General features: G+C 48.6%; 1 protein-coding gene across 3 annotated transcripts in view; it reads right to left on the reverse strand.

The window, feature by feature from the left end:
* LOC111148657 (SET domain containing 3) overlaps positions 1-15,816 on the reverse strand; it is an 80,067-nt gene that overhangs the window by 46,221 nt on the left and 18,030 nt on the right. For all 3 annotated transcript variants that reach the window (XM_022505420.1, XM_022505419.1, XM_022505421.1), the window contains exons 4-6: positions 13,907-14,055; positions 11,386-11,458; positions 10,828-11,084 (exon numbers count right to left, since the gene is read on the reverse strand). In XM_022505420.1, the coding sequence (XP_022361128.1) occupies positions 10,828-11,084; positions 11,386-11,458; positions 13,907-14,055 (479 nt within the window). The remainder of the gene's footprint in view (positions 1-10,827; positions 11,085-11,385; positions 11,459-13,906; positions 14,056-15,816) is intronic.

Here is a 15,816-nt window from a genome sequence, read left to right on the forward strand (position 1 = left end):
CCACTGAACTGGAGACCCAGGCATTCCGTAAAACTCCACTACTATCAGCAAATATTTCAAATAGTTATTGGACTTACTTAAAAAAAGAGAAACTCTTACAATTTTTTCCCTGATGAGATTCAGTGTAAATAAAGATAATAAACACAGTTTTCATGCTGTGTTTCAGACTACTACTACTTAGAACTCACTTCTTTTAAGCTGAAAAAATACAGCTGACTTGCGAAAGGAAAAAACTACCCAAATCAAATTACGTGACGAAGCCCGAGGACTACAGAACAGAGGGGGCCAAATGCAACAGCTCTCCACGTGCTGATGGTCGCAGGGCACTCTGCGGCAGTCACACGTGAGGTGGGACGCCCAGCAACCTCCAGGAGGAAACCCTCAGCAAGAGGGTCAGGAAGAACTTCCCCGCCTCGGGTGTCTCCAGGTCACCAAGCAGAGCAGAGTGTCACTGGTGTGACACAGAGAGCACCCGTGAGGCTCAGCACACTCACAAAGCCCTGCTGGGGAGGCTCACCATGGGACCCAGTGGCAGGACGGTGTGCATCATCTAAAAGGAGATCCACTAAGAAGGGGTAGAAAAATGGCCCAGTGCCTACCCTCAGAGAACTGTTGGAATCCGAGCATAGAGGCCAGGCAGTGAACATGGTGTGAGGACAAGAAGAAAACAGGAGGGGCGCCTGGGTGGCTCAGTTGGTTGGGCGGCTGCCTTCGCCTCAGGTCCTGATCCTGGGGTCCTGGATCCAGCCCCATGTCTGGCTCCCTGCTCAGCGGGGAGCCTGCTTCTCCATGTCCCTCTGCCCCTCCCCCTGCTCATGCTCTCTCTTGCTTGCTCTCTCTCAAAAATAAACTCTTCTAAAAAAAGTTAAGTAAAAGCAGAGGATCTGATAAATTTTTCCTTCACTGCAAACTTCTCTGGGAAGACACAGGAAGAAAGGAAGGACAGGGATGTCCACGGCCACCCAAGCCTCAAGCAGAGGGAGGAATGTTCTGTTAGACCCGGGACAGTCCTCACGTTGGCTCCTCTGCTGTCCCATCAGGTTTAACATGTGTCCCAGTAGGGAGAAGAGTGTCTGCCAGGGACCTTTGTACAAACCAGAAAAAACTGCCCGTCTGCAAAGACGCAGCTCTGCAGAGACCAACTTAGGGAGTGAGGACAGCCCAGACTCCAGCCCCTCACCTCCCCCAGAGGCCCTGGCCACACCTGGCTTCCGTGTGCAGATCTGGAAGGCACCTGGTCCCCTGCTCAACAAGCTATGGCCAAACCTCCTGTGTGGTGGGCACTGTGCAGAGCGGTGGCACACGGTGCCCAGGACAGAAGGGCCCTGCCCGTGGAGCTCGCGCTCCAGAGAAGAAATGGATAAATCCGAGAGCAGGTGCTGTGGGAGAAGCAAATAGTAGGCTCACTGTGATGGTTCGCTTTATGTGGCAACTTGGCTGGGCCACGGTGCCCAGATACTTGGTTACCCCACCTGCTGCCGTGAGGCTCTTCTGGGTGCAGCTAACATGCAAACTGGTAAGCAAGGAGGAAAGCCGACTGTCCTACCTAATGCAAAGGGCTTCATCCAATCAGCGACGGCCTCTGCAGAGCCGGCTGCAAGCCAGAGGGAACCCCCCAACCCCCACCCCCGCAGTGCCCGCTCCCTCCAGGGTCTCCCCCTGCTGGGCGTCCTATAAATTCCAGAGCTACCAGCCTCCAGAACTACTTGAGGGAACTCCTGAAAATACATCTCCTTCTCTACATAAGTACATATTGTCACCTTCCTTGAGACCGGATGATGGCTTCACGGTGGTTGCAGCCTAAACCATTCATGCCAGCAGACATCACGCACAGCACAGCTCTGCAGGGAAGGAATGGAGCTTGCACGACAACATCGGCCAACAAGGGTGCTCACAAACGCGTTTACTCACAAGGGCGCTTATCCCGGGTCTCAGAAACACGAGCAAGTCTCACCCTCCAGCATACAGGAAAAAAACAACCAAAATCCTGTCCCATAGGTGAGGGAATTTACAAATCCAGACGTTAGGGGAGACTGACAGAAAAAAGCAGGTTTCAAGAAAGTTTTTTCTTTGATGCTTGTTTTTAAACTTGCAGGGATTTCACGATGTTCTGTTGCTCCGAGTAGTGGGGAGAGCCAGGGCTGGTAAAGCGGGGCTGGCGGAGGGAAGGAACTGTAAGAAGGACGGGTCTGCAGAGACAGGAAGTGGGACACACAGCCCCCAGGGTGGGTGCGTGGGGCATTCTGGGGTGTCAGTCCTGACTCACCATCAGCACCTCCGGCCAGCGTTCCCACCCTCAGCCTCTCTCCTCCCCAAAGAGGGTGATGCCCAGCGATGAGGTAACAAGAAGCACTAGAAGAGCCTCACCAAGGACCTTGGCCCACCAGTGGCACACAAAGGCCTAGGCTCAGTGAACAGTGTCTTAGGAACGAGGCCCCGTCTCTGACCTCTGAGGCCTGAACTACTCCAGACACAAATTTAACTACCAGGGACCTGGTCCTGGCATTGGGGGTTTCTTTGAAATCTAGTTTGGCTAATTCTGTGTCCGATTCATATGGGAAGACACCAGTTCCCAACTCCTCACCACGAGAATAACAGGAGAGAAAGTCCTCGTCACAGTGCCTGACACACAGCAGGCATGATCACCTTCCTTCTGGAGTCCTGCCACCAGGGACACATATGCACAATCTTGCCCCGTGGCTCTGTCCGCCATCCTGTGGAGGTGCCTCTATGAACATGCTTACGCCTGGGTGATCCATAAAGTAGGAGACGGGGACAATTTACGGGTCTGCTCTGTTGGACTTCTGTTCCTAACCCTGATTAGGCACAACGGAAGATTTCTGAAGGATCCCAGGATCCCAAGTCAGGTAAGAAGAGAAAGGGGAGGGAGGCTGTGGTTCGGGAGGAGGGCTGCAGGGACAGGCAGGGGTGGGAGACGGGACAGCTCTAGCAAGCCGGGCAGACGGAAGATGCCACATCTGGATGTGAGAACTTCTGCAGGAGGACACGGAACGTGGGGCTGCCCAGCCTCCCCTGTACACACACCAGTAAGTGCCCTCCGGCTACGTCCTCCCTTAGTCGGCAAGACAGGAAGAGCAACCGCTGCCGGGGAATCAGGCCCACCCTCCACAATTAAATCTCCACCATGAACACAGAGAGAAAGCACTTCGTTTCTTGAGCTCCCCAAAGGCTGCTGAAACTTAAGCTGGAAAAAAACAGAGGAAACAAGGGCCACTCACTGGACTCCGGAAGGTGAAGTCATAGCGCCCGCCCTGCTCTAGTGGTGTGCAAAACAAGTGAACAGAGTTAAAGACACAAATTAGATTTTTTAATGACATTATCTGCAGCCTTTTTTTATGAAAATGATGAAAATAACATACACATTTAGAATGGATAATTTATAAATCTGGAAGCTTAGGTAAGGGCATGATAAGGACAACACTCTTGCACATTTAACACAAATTAACAACAGTCAAGGTCAGCTATTGGGAACAAGCAAGGACGCAGGTCAGGCCGTTTCAGCGAGACAGCCAGAGGCTCTAACAAAGACTGGAAGGGCGCTGGAAACTCTCCAGGGAATCCGCAAGCTGCACTGATTTCCTAAAGCTCTAGTGTTTTCACGTTTCCCACATCATTACAAATGGAATCAGTAAAGATAACAGTGAAGAGAGGACTGCCAGCTTCCCCACAGCTTGCAAGGAAAGCCAGCGGCAGTGGCGTGGGTTCCTCTGAGAGGGAGCCTCTCCCTCTGCACAGCATGAGACAGGCCAGCCGGGAGGGGCATCTCTACAGCTGGAAAAAGCGACCAGAAGGTGAGCCCCGTGCGGGCTCCTGCCCGGACCCCGACCAGCAGTGGCCTCACATTCAGCAGGCCACCCCCAGCTTCTGTAAGAGAACCCAAGGGAGATTTTAAATAAGAGTGTTCTGCCCTGGGGCACCTGGGCGGCTCAGTGGGTTAAGCCTCTGCCTTCGGCTCAGGTCATGATCTCAGGTTCCTGGGATCCCGAGCCCCGCATCGGGCTCTCTGCGCAGAAGGAAGATCTGCTTCCCCCCGCCCCCCTGCCTGCTTCTCTGCCTACTTGTGATCTCTCTGTCAAATAAATGAATAAAATCTTTAAAAAAAAAAAAAAGTGTTCTGCCCTTAAAACCAGAACACTCCTTTGTCTCAGAATTAAGATCAGAAACAACCTTAGAGAATCAGGGACACGGGCATGGGGCTAGCAGACCTGCTCTGACCCCAGCCCAAGATGTGGGCACCCTCGGGCTCTGGCCAGCTGCCCCACACCCTCACAGCTGTGAGTCCTCAGCTGCAAAGGGTGAACGACCAGCCCCTCGCAGGTAACTGGAAGGATTACAGTCCTACAGAGAGAGCGAGATGGGCTGGGCTCTGGTTTCCTGCCCTGTGTTCAGGAGCCCTCCCTCCCACCCACCTCTGCCCGGCCCAGCCTCCTCCGGCCAGTCCCAGGAGGCACACAGCAGAGAAAGTCCTTACCTGATGGGAAGAGGCCCCAGTCAACTCAGACGAGCAACCTGCGAACAGAAATCTTCCTCTCTCTCTGCATCCCGCAGCCTCTACCCAGCCCGTTACCATGGCAGCCAAGGAATAAATACGGGCTCATGCTCTTGCATCCGACACCTCCAAACCTATCCATCAGCCTCCTCTGTCCTCCCCGTCACCATCACCTGCGACTCTGCTCCCTCCCTCTTCACTTCTTCGCTATTCACAGATGTGGCGTTGCCATGAAGCTGGCTGAGAACAAAAATGTCCCATTTGGAACATGTTAGCCTCTGAGGAAAAACATGTAAGCGGGAACGAGGTCAGGAGGATAGAATCCTCATGGGTCCATTTTCAACTTTGTGCTATGTGCGCAACTTTTCTGTAAGCCTAAAAGTCCATTCCAGAACAAAACACTGAAAAAGAAAATCTCTGGGAGCGCCTAGACAGCTCAGTCGTTTGAGTGTCCAACCCTCGATTTCAGCTCAGGTCCTGGAATCGAGCCCCACATCAGGCTCCACGCTCAGCCAGGAGTCTGCTTATTCCTGTCCCTCTGCTCCTCCCGACCTTGTGCTCTCTATCTAAAATAAATAAATAAAAGCTTTTTTAAAAAAGAGAGAAAATAAAAAAGAAAATCTCTGTATCCCCAGAGATCCGGGTGTGCTGCCCACCCTGCCACACACACTCAAGTATAGTTGAAAAATAAAATAACCCAGAGGGCACACGGGTTAAAAACAAAAGACAGGGCAGTAAATCCAAGGTTGGGAGGAGGCGGTGGGTTGGTGTCCCCGCAAAGGAAGACTCTTAGGGCAGTTTCCAGGAGGAGGGGAAGGACCACCAGCACAGGAGAAGCTAACCATGGAGACCCCACACAGCCTGCCCACAGGCTATCTGCTGCCAGAGGAGACAGTGACAGGAGTACACACGCAGGTTCTCCCTCGAGGTGCTGCTCCAGCACACGTTACCTACACGCAGCTCTACAAACAGCTCTGCGTGGTGAAGGGTGTCTCCTGAGAGGCTCTGGATGCCGGGGTCTTCAGAGTAAGCTAGGGCCCAGAGCCTTCTGCTCTAACTAGACACTCGGCCCCGAAGGCGCTGTGTAGGAGCAGATTCTACGTGCGGACTGGAGCTTCAGGAAAACATAGGCTAAATCCATCCGACAACGCCCATCTTGTGCTACTCTTGTGTGCCTCTGTCAGAAACCAGTTAGAACAGCGAGAAATGGGAAGAGCAACTGTTTGTACCGAGCCACAGCCGTCACGGGGCGCCAAGAACCGAGCGTGACATCTTCCTCTGCCTCTTGGTGGGCTCTGTTTGCGGCCAAGTTGTGAGTATGACTGCTCAAATCTTCTGCCACTACAGCCTGGGCTGGGTGGGAGAAGTGGCCTGTTCAAGGAAGAAAGCCAACTCAAGGCCGCCTAACTCCATCCCGAAGCACACGGCAAGCAGAGTGGAAGCTCGTCAACCGAAACTCACGGCAGTTAACACACAAGTGGGCTTCTCCATCTCCATCCCTTCCGCCCGACCTCTCAAGCTGTCTGATCGACACAAAGGACAAAACCCAAGTAAGGTGGGACAAATCATGCAAATTAGAAGATCAATGGAGAAACAGTCATTCTACAGATATGCCTCTACTCTATTAAACCTTACACAGCTCCATCTCCTTCCACGAGCATCACGTTCAAGGTCAGCAACACAGGAAAATGTGCATGTCCCCAGAGAGCTCTTAACCTCAGGACAAGCAGGCACCCCACAGCACGGGGCCTGGTCCGGCAGATGGGACTACAATCAAACTGACTGTCCACTCATAGGACCTGTTCATTTGTTTTCACTGGCGCGGGGGAGCGATACACAGACTATGGTTCATCTGTGTTAAGTCAGGTCAAATCTGAGAGGATTTCTTCCCCTTCATACAATTTACACTGCTTCAGAGCTGGGTTTAAGCGAAATCCTGCTTTTCCACTGATGTCTGTCCCAAAATTGGTCCTGTATCTCCAGGCAGGAGTCTTACCTTAGAGCTGAACTTTCGAACGTCCTGGTCTGCTAAGTGACTCACGGGTTCAAAGTTCTGCCGTGGTTTTAAAGGGCCAAGTTCTGCCTTCTACCATTAATCCTCTGTCCTGCGCCGGTCCCCATTTCACAGATGGACAGAAATTTTACCACCCCTTAGGGTTCTCAATCCACACGAGCCTTTTCCAGGATCTGGCTGAGCCATGGCTCCTAATTTAGCTTCCCGAGTCTGAGCAGGGACACTTCTCGACGGTCAGGCTCTGCAGTCCAAGACTTCACCGGCAGGCGCTCTGTCTGCGCACGCAGTCCGCTGCCCCCACTCCCTGAGCCCCAGGCTCCCGGTTACACGCTATCACCTGCTGAACACCTAAAGGAAACCCTGTATACTGAACATCTCAAGAACACCATGTCAATAAAAGATAAAAAACTAGAAAGACCATAAAGCCCAAGCCCCTTCTCTACCCATGAGAACCAGCAGAGGCTTGCAAACACTTCTGAACACAAAGTACGCTGAACTAACACCCGGCTGCTCTAAAACTCCCTCGACTTTGAAAATAACTCTGGCAGAAAAGAGTGCAGGGAATTATTCTTCTAGTGTTTAGTCAACAACAACCAAAGAGAAAGACAGACAAACATGAAAATAACAAAATGCAATGAAGAGAAGTCTACCTAAAGGAACTTACAATGACTAGAAGGAAGCACTACTGCTACTTTTCTTTTAGAATAAACACTCTAGCACCTGAAGCAAGACATACGGCTGAAGCGAATACTACCCTTTTCTGCACCCTTTTCCCAGGGTCTGGGGATCACCGGTGCAGACACCCAGAACCAAGTCGTGCCTGCACTCACGCTGCTGGTGCGAGCAGAGATAGCGGCGAAGAGCTGTGGCTGCAGACCTTCGAGCCAGCATTCAGCTCAGAATAAAAATAATGGGTTTCAGGTGCAATGCCAGGCCCAGGAAAATGACATTAAATGGGACACCGCAAAGGAACTGGGACCCCCCTCAAATGGTACATAAACATTCATGCTAGAGGGCATGCGTCCATTTCTCTGGGAAGAGGGACGCCAGACCCTGAAAAGGTTAAGAGCCACGGTGCCCCACAAAACAAAAGTGAGGGCAGGTCACTGCAAGGAACGTTAATATGAACTGAGGCAACACGGCTCACTCTCTCTTTCCAAGTGGTGATGCGCCGACAGAGCGACCCTCTACAACGGAGCAAAAGCCTCACAGCTGGTCCTGGGACAGCATGAGAAAGAGGCAGAGTCTGGTGCGGAGGTGAGAAAACCTGACCTACAAAACAATGCTAACATTTGTGTTTACACTAGATCGTTATCGAAGATTCCTCGAGCAATGAGAACATTCTATGACCAGAAGAGCAGTTGGTCTCAAGCTCTAATTTTTAAAAAGATAACTTTTGCTTGAGTCTGTTTTACTTGGTGAGGAATGCTCATAGGAGGGGAACCCTGCCCCTCCCCAGCCTGGATCCTTCTCGAGCCACGGCTACTTGCCCTGTCAGGCTTCCTGTGCTCCTACTTCGACTGGCACTTAAATCAAACCGCTGACTAGGAAATTTCCCACAAAATCTTGTTAGGATGTATTTCAGTTTGTAATGATTCCCTTCTACTAATGTGAAGGGGGTGTCCCATGTTTTTCTGAAAAAGGACCACACTTGGACAGACCACGATGTTGGGGTAAAAGTGTTTACTACAGGCAAAGCCGGAATGGGGTCCCCCCAGGCACACACAGGGGCAGGTACAGTCCCGGGAGAAACCGGGCCGTTCTCCTACAATCCCAACCTGACTTGATGGTATGTCCCTGAACAAGGTTTTTTTTTTTTTTTTTTTTTTAAAGATTTTATTTATTTATTTGACAGAGATCACAAGAAGGCAGAGAGGCAGGCAGAGAGAGAGAGGGGGAAGCAGGCTCCCCGATGAGCAGAGAGCCCGATATGGGGCTCGATCCCAGGACCCTGAGACCATGACCTGAGCTGAAGGCAGAGGCTTAATCCACTGAGCCACCCGGGTGTCCCCTTGAACAAGGTTTTTAAACCAGAGCAAACACAAACATTTGCATGAACTGTTGACATTTTAAAACGTGAAACTGAAGCCAGCAACAGTAATGACAAGAGCACAGGACTCTGAAGCAATTCGGAGTCTGCAATGGGCCGCTCGAGGCGGGGACCCTCGTCTTGCAGGAATATCCTTCATCGTTCTTGGTGGCGAGGGTGTCCAGTTGGGAAGGTTAACACACCCTAATGTAATTCCCTGCAGACACGGGGGGAGCCACGAAAACCAGTAAAGAACTCGAACTGAGTGACACGGTCTGAAGGAACAAGACACAGAACAGTAACCAAACTGAGAATTTCTACAGCAAACACCGCTGTCATCAAGGGCTGTACATGCGTCAACTCATCTGGTCCGCTCCGCAACCCTGGAGTGTGGTGCTGTATTATCCCATTTTACAGATAAGGAAACAGGAGCACAGAGACGCAGGCGAATGGCGCAGCTCTCAAGGTGCTGTGGGGTTTGGATCCTGGCAGGCCAGCTGTGGAGCCCGCCACCTGAGTGAACACATCGCCCCCATCGCGGTGGCTTCAACTGAGATATCCTTCACGGTTCCCAGAGGAAACTGCACTCCTAACGGCCACAGGCGCCGAGGCCCGGCACCGCGCTGGGCGCTCTGGTGAACAGCCCTAGCGGGGTGACGGCAGTTACACTGGAAAATGGGGCATATATTTTAATCCCACAGATGAGGAAACCAATCAGAGGGGTAAAGCACGAGAGCTGACCTCCAAGTTAATGCAAGGGATGTGGTGCTGACCTCACCCAGTCGAAAGTCTACGTACTGGGACACCCGGGGGGCTCAGTGGGTTAAGCGTCTGCCTTGGGTTCAGGTCATGATCCCGGGGTCCTGGGATCAAGCCCCACGTCGGGCTCCCAGCTCAGCAGGGAGTCTGCTTCTCCTTCTCCCTCTGCCTGCTTGTGCTCCCTCTCTCTCTTTCTGTCAAATAAATAAATAAAGTCTTTTTTTTTTTTAAATATACATATACCTTTTGACTCCCCAAAAACTTAACTACCGATAGCTTACTGTTGACCAGAAGTCCTACCAATAACCTAAACAGTTGGTTTATGCATGTTATACATACTATATTCTGTATTCTCATAGTAAAGAGGGAGAAAAGAAAATGTTATCAAGAGAATCATAAGAGTAAATACATTGACAACATTGCACCGTACTTACTGAAAATAACCGCGTATGAGTGGGCCTATACCGCTTAAACCCGTGTTGTTCAAGGGTTAACTGTAATTCCAAATTCTATTTCAATAGCAAGTGACATATGGAATCTGGGTTTCAACTCGGGCTCATCTCACTATGAAGCCTGAGTTCTGTCTGTTCAGTCAGGTCCTAGGCATCCCATCAGTCCGGAATGACGGCGATCTCTGGCATCATGCTGGTACCTGAGACGCTCTATACTATATAAAACCACAAGCAAGATTACTCGACTTTAGCACTACTAACATTTTGGGTTGGAAAATTCCCCATTTGGGGGCTGCCCTGTACATCCAAGGAAGTTCAGCGTCATCCTCACTGCCACGCATCAGATACAGCAGCCCCGGAGCTAGTCCTTGAGCAACTGAGAAAGGGGAGAGTCGAGGCAGAGACACTCCCCCGTCTCAGCTCTGGAGGAACCTTGACCCTTACTCTGACTCGTCTCATGGCAGTTCAACAGGCAAGGAAAGATAACACCAGCTGAACTGCCAAGACACAGAAAGGAGTAACCAGGTAAAATTCAAATGTGCACAACCGTACAGAAGTTTTTACAGGACACCTTCACTGAGAACTAATTAAAATTAATACCCAGCACACTCTGAAAGACAAAAGAACTCGGCATTCTAAGTTAGCAAATTAACTGTCACTATGATTTAGTAAAATACATGTCAATCTTTATATGAAGAACCCAGAAAGGGCCTTTCATTTCCCTGGAAAATTTATACACGGAGCACCTTTTTGTATTAGACACATTTTATAGCTTCTCACGTTCTGTTGTAATCTTTCCTTTTCAGAAAAGCTCAGAGACTTTCCTAACTTAGGAACGAAGGCTGCTTATATTAACACCGGAAATCAGACATGTTCAAACCACACTTCAGGGATATTTCTGTACAAAAACAGACAGTGGACTAGAATCAGAATGCCTTTTACCTTAAAGAAGCACGAAGTTTAAGCATGTGTAATAAAATGTGAGGCCGAACATTTAGGCCATCAATTTCTCTTCCTTCCTCACTCTGTTCAATGTACATGTGAACAGTAAGCAGCCACTCACCTGAATGACCTTATAGAAGTAGGCATACTGCCGAGCCGTGTTCTTATATTGGCTGAAGACGTCATGGATAGCTTGTGTGGACTGGAGGTCTCGGACTTCATCTTCCTCAAAGTAGAGAGGAGTGTCATACTCGCTGGGGAGGGTCTGAATGTAGGGCTGCCAGAAAGAGTTAGGGTCGGCTCGCTCACACAGCAGGTGAAAGGCCAGTGTGATATTTCCCATAGCTTGAAGAATCCGGTCTTGAGAATATAAGGGCCCTGAATTAACCCAGAAGTTAACAGCGTTAAGTTCCAAAAAGCGCCTTAAAAAGTATTCATTCAAAATATATATTAAAGTTACAGAAATAACTGGAAAGTTTTGTAATATTTAAAGTAACATGCAACTTTCTTCTGACATTCTTCTACTATGTCAGATTACAAGCATGCAAAACAATGTGAATTTGGGGGAACATTTCACTAGTTTGAAAAAACACCCAAATATGGTCCTTAGCACCACAAAATAAAATTTCATATTTTTATCATTTGCACTTCGCCTTGAACAGTCAGAAATTATTCTCACCCAACACTGAATTTTTAGCAGACTCAACAGTCATTAGTAATTTTCGTGGAACCCATAAAAATAATTCTTCTGCCTAGGAGAAAAAAAATAAGAAAATCATATAATCATCAAAACGTCACAATCTTCAGCCCCCTTCATCCACAGTCAGAAAACCAATCACACAACCACACATGAAATACTGTTTAAGGTTGCACATTAGCACTCTGTTTCTAACTATCAAATGTACTTTTATTTTTTATTTTTTTTTAAGATTTTATTTGAGATAGCAAGACAGAGAGAGAGCATGAGCACGGAGGAGGGGCACAGGGAGAGGGAAAAGCAGGCTCTCCACTGAGCAGGGAGCCGATGTGGGGCTTGATCCCAGGATCCTGGGATCTCGACCCGAGCTGAAGGCAGATGCTTAACTGACTGAGCCACCCAGGCACCCCGAAATGTATTTTTAAATATAAGTATTTGTGGTTTACTTAGATAAGTAGAAGCAGGGTTTAAAATCCTACTTCCAAGAGAAAAACTAACCATAGGGGCACCTGGGTGGCTCAGTTGGTTAAGCGTCTGCTTTAGGCTCAGGTCATGATCCCAGGGTCCTGGGATCGAGCCCCACATCAGGTTCCTTAGTCAGCAGGGAGCCTGCTTCTCCCTCTCCCTCTGCCTGCTGCTCCCCCTGCTTGTGCTCTCTGTCAAATAAATAAATAAAATATTTTTAAAAAAGAAAGAAAGAAAAACTAATCATATATATTGAGAAAACAGATGAAAAAAATGGGACTTTCAACTTTAATCTGAAGTACACATAGCCATCTGGAGTGAAGCACAAAACCGCTCTTTGCTGCACTTACGTTTTTTAAAGTTCAAAAAGCAAAACAAAACAAAATCTCTATCTCCAACAAAAACCTGAACCTGTTGACATAAACTGCTCCTGCTATTGCATTTTTGAAGCCAGAGAAACATTCCTTCCTCAATATGCTTGTCTTTTGCATAACGGTTACCAGCAAAAGCACAAGTCTCTAGGACATACTTTGGTTTACTGAGTTTTTTCCCCAAAATATTATTTCTTGCCAATATGAGAGGTTTCTTTTTGGTATGTGCTGTACATGTACCTATACAGCTTACAACATGCAAAGAGTAGTGCCTTGACTGTGGTGACGATGTCACGAGCATGTGCACACGTCCAACCCGTCACAATGTCAACACTGAACATGCAGTTTTTTCCCCCTTATACCTCAATAAAGCTTAAAAATGCACATGGTGAAGACAGACCACAGCTAAGATAACTGGGGCGGCATCCACAGAAATGATGCTTCTCGGATATACGAGAAGAATGTGCGACATCCTGGTTACTCTCGCTTTCTGCCAAGGTCTACCATTTGGATTCTGTTTATGCGTGTCTCTTCCCCTACTACAGATTATAAACATCATGAAGGAAGAGACCTCGGTTTTTTTGGAAGGCTGGTAAAATAATGAGCAAGGTACTATTCACATACTAGACATTTAATAGGTATCTAGTAAACTGGTATATGCTTTATCAACATATCAATGAAAGGTTAACTACAACTTGACCAAAAGCGTTGCCAAGGTTTGAGGGGGCCCGAATAAATAACACTCATTTCCTCCATCCAAGTTCTGAACCCACTGAGAGAGACACAAGACGACAACAGATGGTCACCCAAAATATCACCTACTGCATCCCAGAATTAGACCGACTCCCCCACCTAGTTACAGGCAGAACTGGAGCCCCACGGGCCTCCCCACGTGTGGCCTGCCCTGTAAAGCACACAGAGTGGGGAGAGCACAATGGATGCATGTGCACCAGCTCCCACCAAGAAACAGGCCCAGACCAGTTCCTTCTTCCCAAATCATCAGACAGATTGGGTTACACCTCCTCACTAAGAGAGGCAGGACTGAGGGGCAGAGAGAGGCTGGGAATGTCAGGGTGCTGCTGCTCCCTTCATCTGTAAGGAAGGACCCAGAGCAGAGGAAAAGCATTTGTCCCTTAGCAGACGTACACTGCTCCTCTTTCCCCTTCCGCTCTGGTGGGACGGTGTCAGTAGGTGGCACTGCCAACCACTCAGTTACCCCCTCCAGAAAACCAGTAAGCACCCCGGACCCTGCCCACCCTCCACCCCAATGCCCCCACCTCCACATCCACTCTGTCACAGGTCCTGTGCGCTCCTCCTAACTGCCTGAGCCCACATCCTTCTCTTGAAGCCTCAGAATCCTTTGAGGCATGTTCTGTGGTCTCCTAACAAAGGCTCTGAAACATGAGCTGACCTGCCCCAGCTCACTGGTTAACAGCACAGCTCCCAGGGAGGATACACCGGAGGGGGCTGCCTAGAACACTGGCAAGGCTCTTCCAGGCCCCTAGTTAGCCCAGAGACCCCGCAGCAGGAAGCGGAGTGTTAACGGCACGCTGCCTGTCACCTATGAGGTCAGAATCAGCCCAGACACCTGTCTCCACATCCTGTGTCCGCCCCGTAGCACAATCCAAGCATGCTGAGGGTCCCCGAACCAAAAGATCAAAACTCACCTTGATATCTCTCGTCGCTCTCAAACCAAAGCCCTCTTCTTTGAAGTTGACCATTTCAAAACCCTCAACGGAGGCTCCATTTTCAGAGGCCCACTTCATTAGGTCAGGAAAGTAATCTTCTCTTTTTCCATCAAAAGTAACAGACAGACCTGTTTCAATCCATGTGTCAGAAAACAAGAGCTACATTTAGGACCCATATCATTCTTTCTGCTCTCAGAAACTAAAAATCACACACTGAAAATAGTGATAACGCTATAATCTTGAAATCAAAACTCATCACCAGGTAGAGACTTATGGGGGTGAGCATTCTGTAATGTATGCAATACTGACTCCCTGTGATGTACACCTGAAACTAATGCGATATTGTATGACAATTAAGCTTTAATTACAAAAAAAACTTTAAAAGCTTAAAAAATAAATTGTTTAAAAATTACTTAAATAAATTGAAAAGGACTGAAGTCATACAACGTTTTCTGATTACACCATAATCAAATTAGAAATCAATAAAAAAAAAAATCTTGAAAATTCCCAAGTATTTGGAAATTCAACAGAATACTTCTAAATAGCCCCGAGGCAAAAGGAGAATCACACGGAAAGAAAAAACAAAACAACAGAACAATAAGTCATCAAGCACAGTACACATCCTAACTAGTGGCAGGAAAGGTGAATTACAATCCTAAACTCTAGTCTGCTGTGGAGAAGCATTTGCTGAGCCCAGGACACAGAACTACTGACTGCTGGGCTTGGCGAGGTGACACGGTGGAAAGCGGAGGGCTCTACCACCTCACACATAACAGCAGCCACCACCCCCACCCCTCCCATTAAGGCCGGCATGCCCAGTCTCATAAGCAGCTTTGCTTCAACAAAATTCCCAGGAAAACAGAAATCAGTAGCTGACATGTGCACAGGAGGCGCACTACAGGCCTGATTCTGAGAGCACAAAACTGGTCAGCTCTGCAACCCAACATGGCTGAAGAGTTTAAATGAGTTGGATCATGCATATCTACAAAGATAACAAAATATAACATTGTGTTTTTAAAAAAATTCAAGTGCTCTGGGGCTCCTGGGTGGCTCGGTCAGTTAAGTGCTTGACTCTTGGGTTCAGCTCATGTCATGATCTCAGGGTCATGAGATGGAGTCCCGCCTTCAGGCTCTGCAGTCAGCAGGGAATCTGCTGGAGAGTCTCTCCCTCTCCCTCTGCCCCTACCCCACTTGCGAGCAAGCACTCTACCCCTCTAAAATAATAAACAAATCTTTAAAAATTCAAGTGCTCTGATACCATTTATGCAAATTTTTTAAATACCACTTGATACCCTACATTTTTATAGGGTTATACATGAAGGAGAACGATAGTCTCCATTTAGACAAACTCCCAAAAGGAGCACAAAGGGACTGGGACAGAAGCATGGGGCTTCAGCTACATCTGCAATGTTTATTTCCTAAAAACAAATAATTAGGGGCACCTGGGTGGCTCGGTGGGTTAAAGCCTCTGCCTTCGGCTCAGGTCATGATCTCAGGGTCCTGGGATCGAGTCCCGCATCGGGCTCTCTGCTCAGTGGGGAGCCTGCTTCCCTCTCTCTCTCTGCCTGCCTCTCTGCCTAGCTGTGATCTCTGTCTGTCAAATAAATAAAATCTTTAGAAAAAGCAAATCATGAAAACAGAACAAAGGATGGAGGGAGGGATAGGGATCAGATCAGCAGGTGGGAAGGAGGGAGAACTTGACTGGTGGGACTAATCCAGTTTGGGTAGAAGATTCTTAGGTGTTGTGTTGTTTTTTGGACTTTTCGGCATGTTTGTGATATTCAAGGAGATGAAAAGCCATGCAGAAGAAAAACTAGATTTATCTGACAAATGAAAGGAGAGGAACAGGAACTTCACAAACGTGAGGAGCGGGGTGTGGAGCCCAGCCC

Source organism: Enhydra lutris, unplaced genomic scaffold (genome assembly GCF_002288905.1).
Source record: "Enhydra lutris kenyoni isolate GAN:26980312 unplaced genomic scaffold, ASM228890v2 scaffoldscaffold20, whole genome shotgun sequence".
NCBI classification, from domain to species: Eukaryota; Metazoa; Chordata; class Mammalia; order Carnivora; family Mustelidae; genus Enhydra; species Enhydra lutris.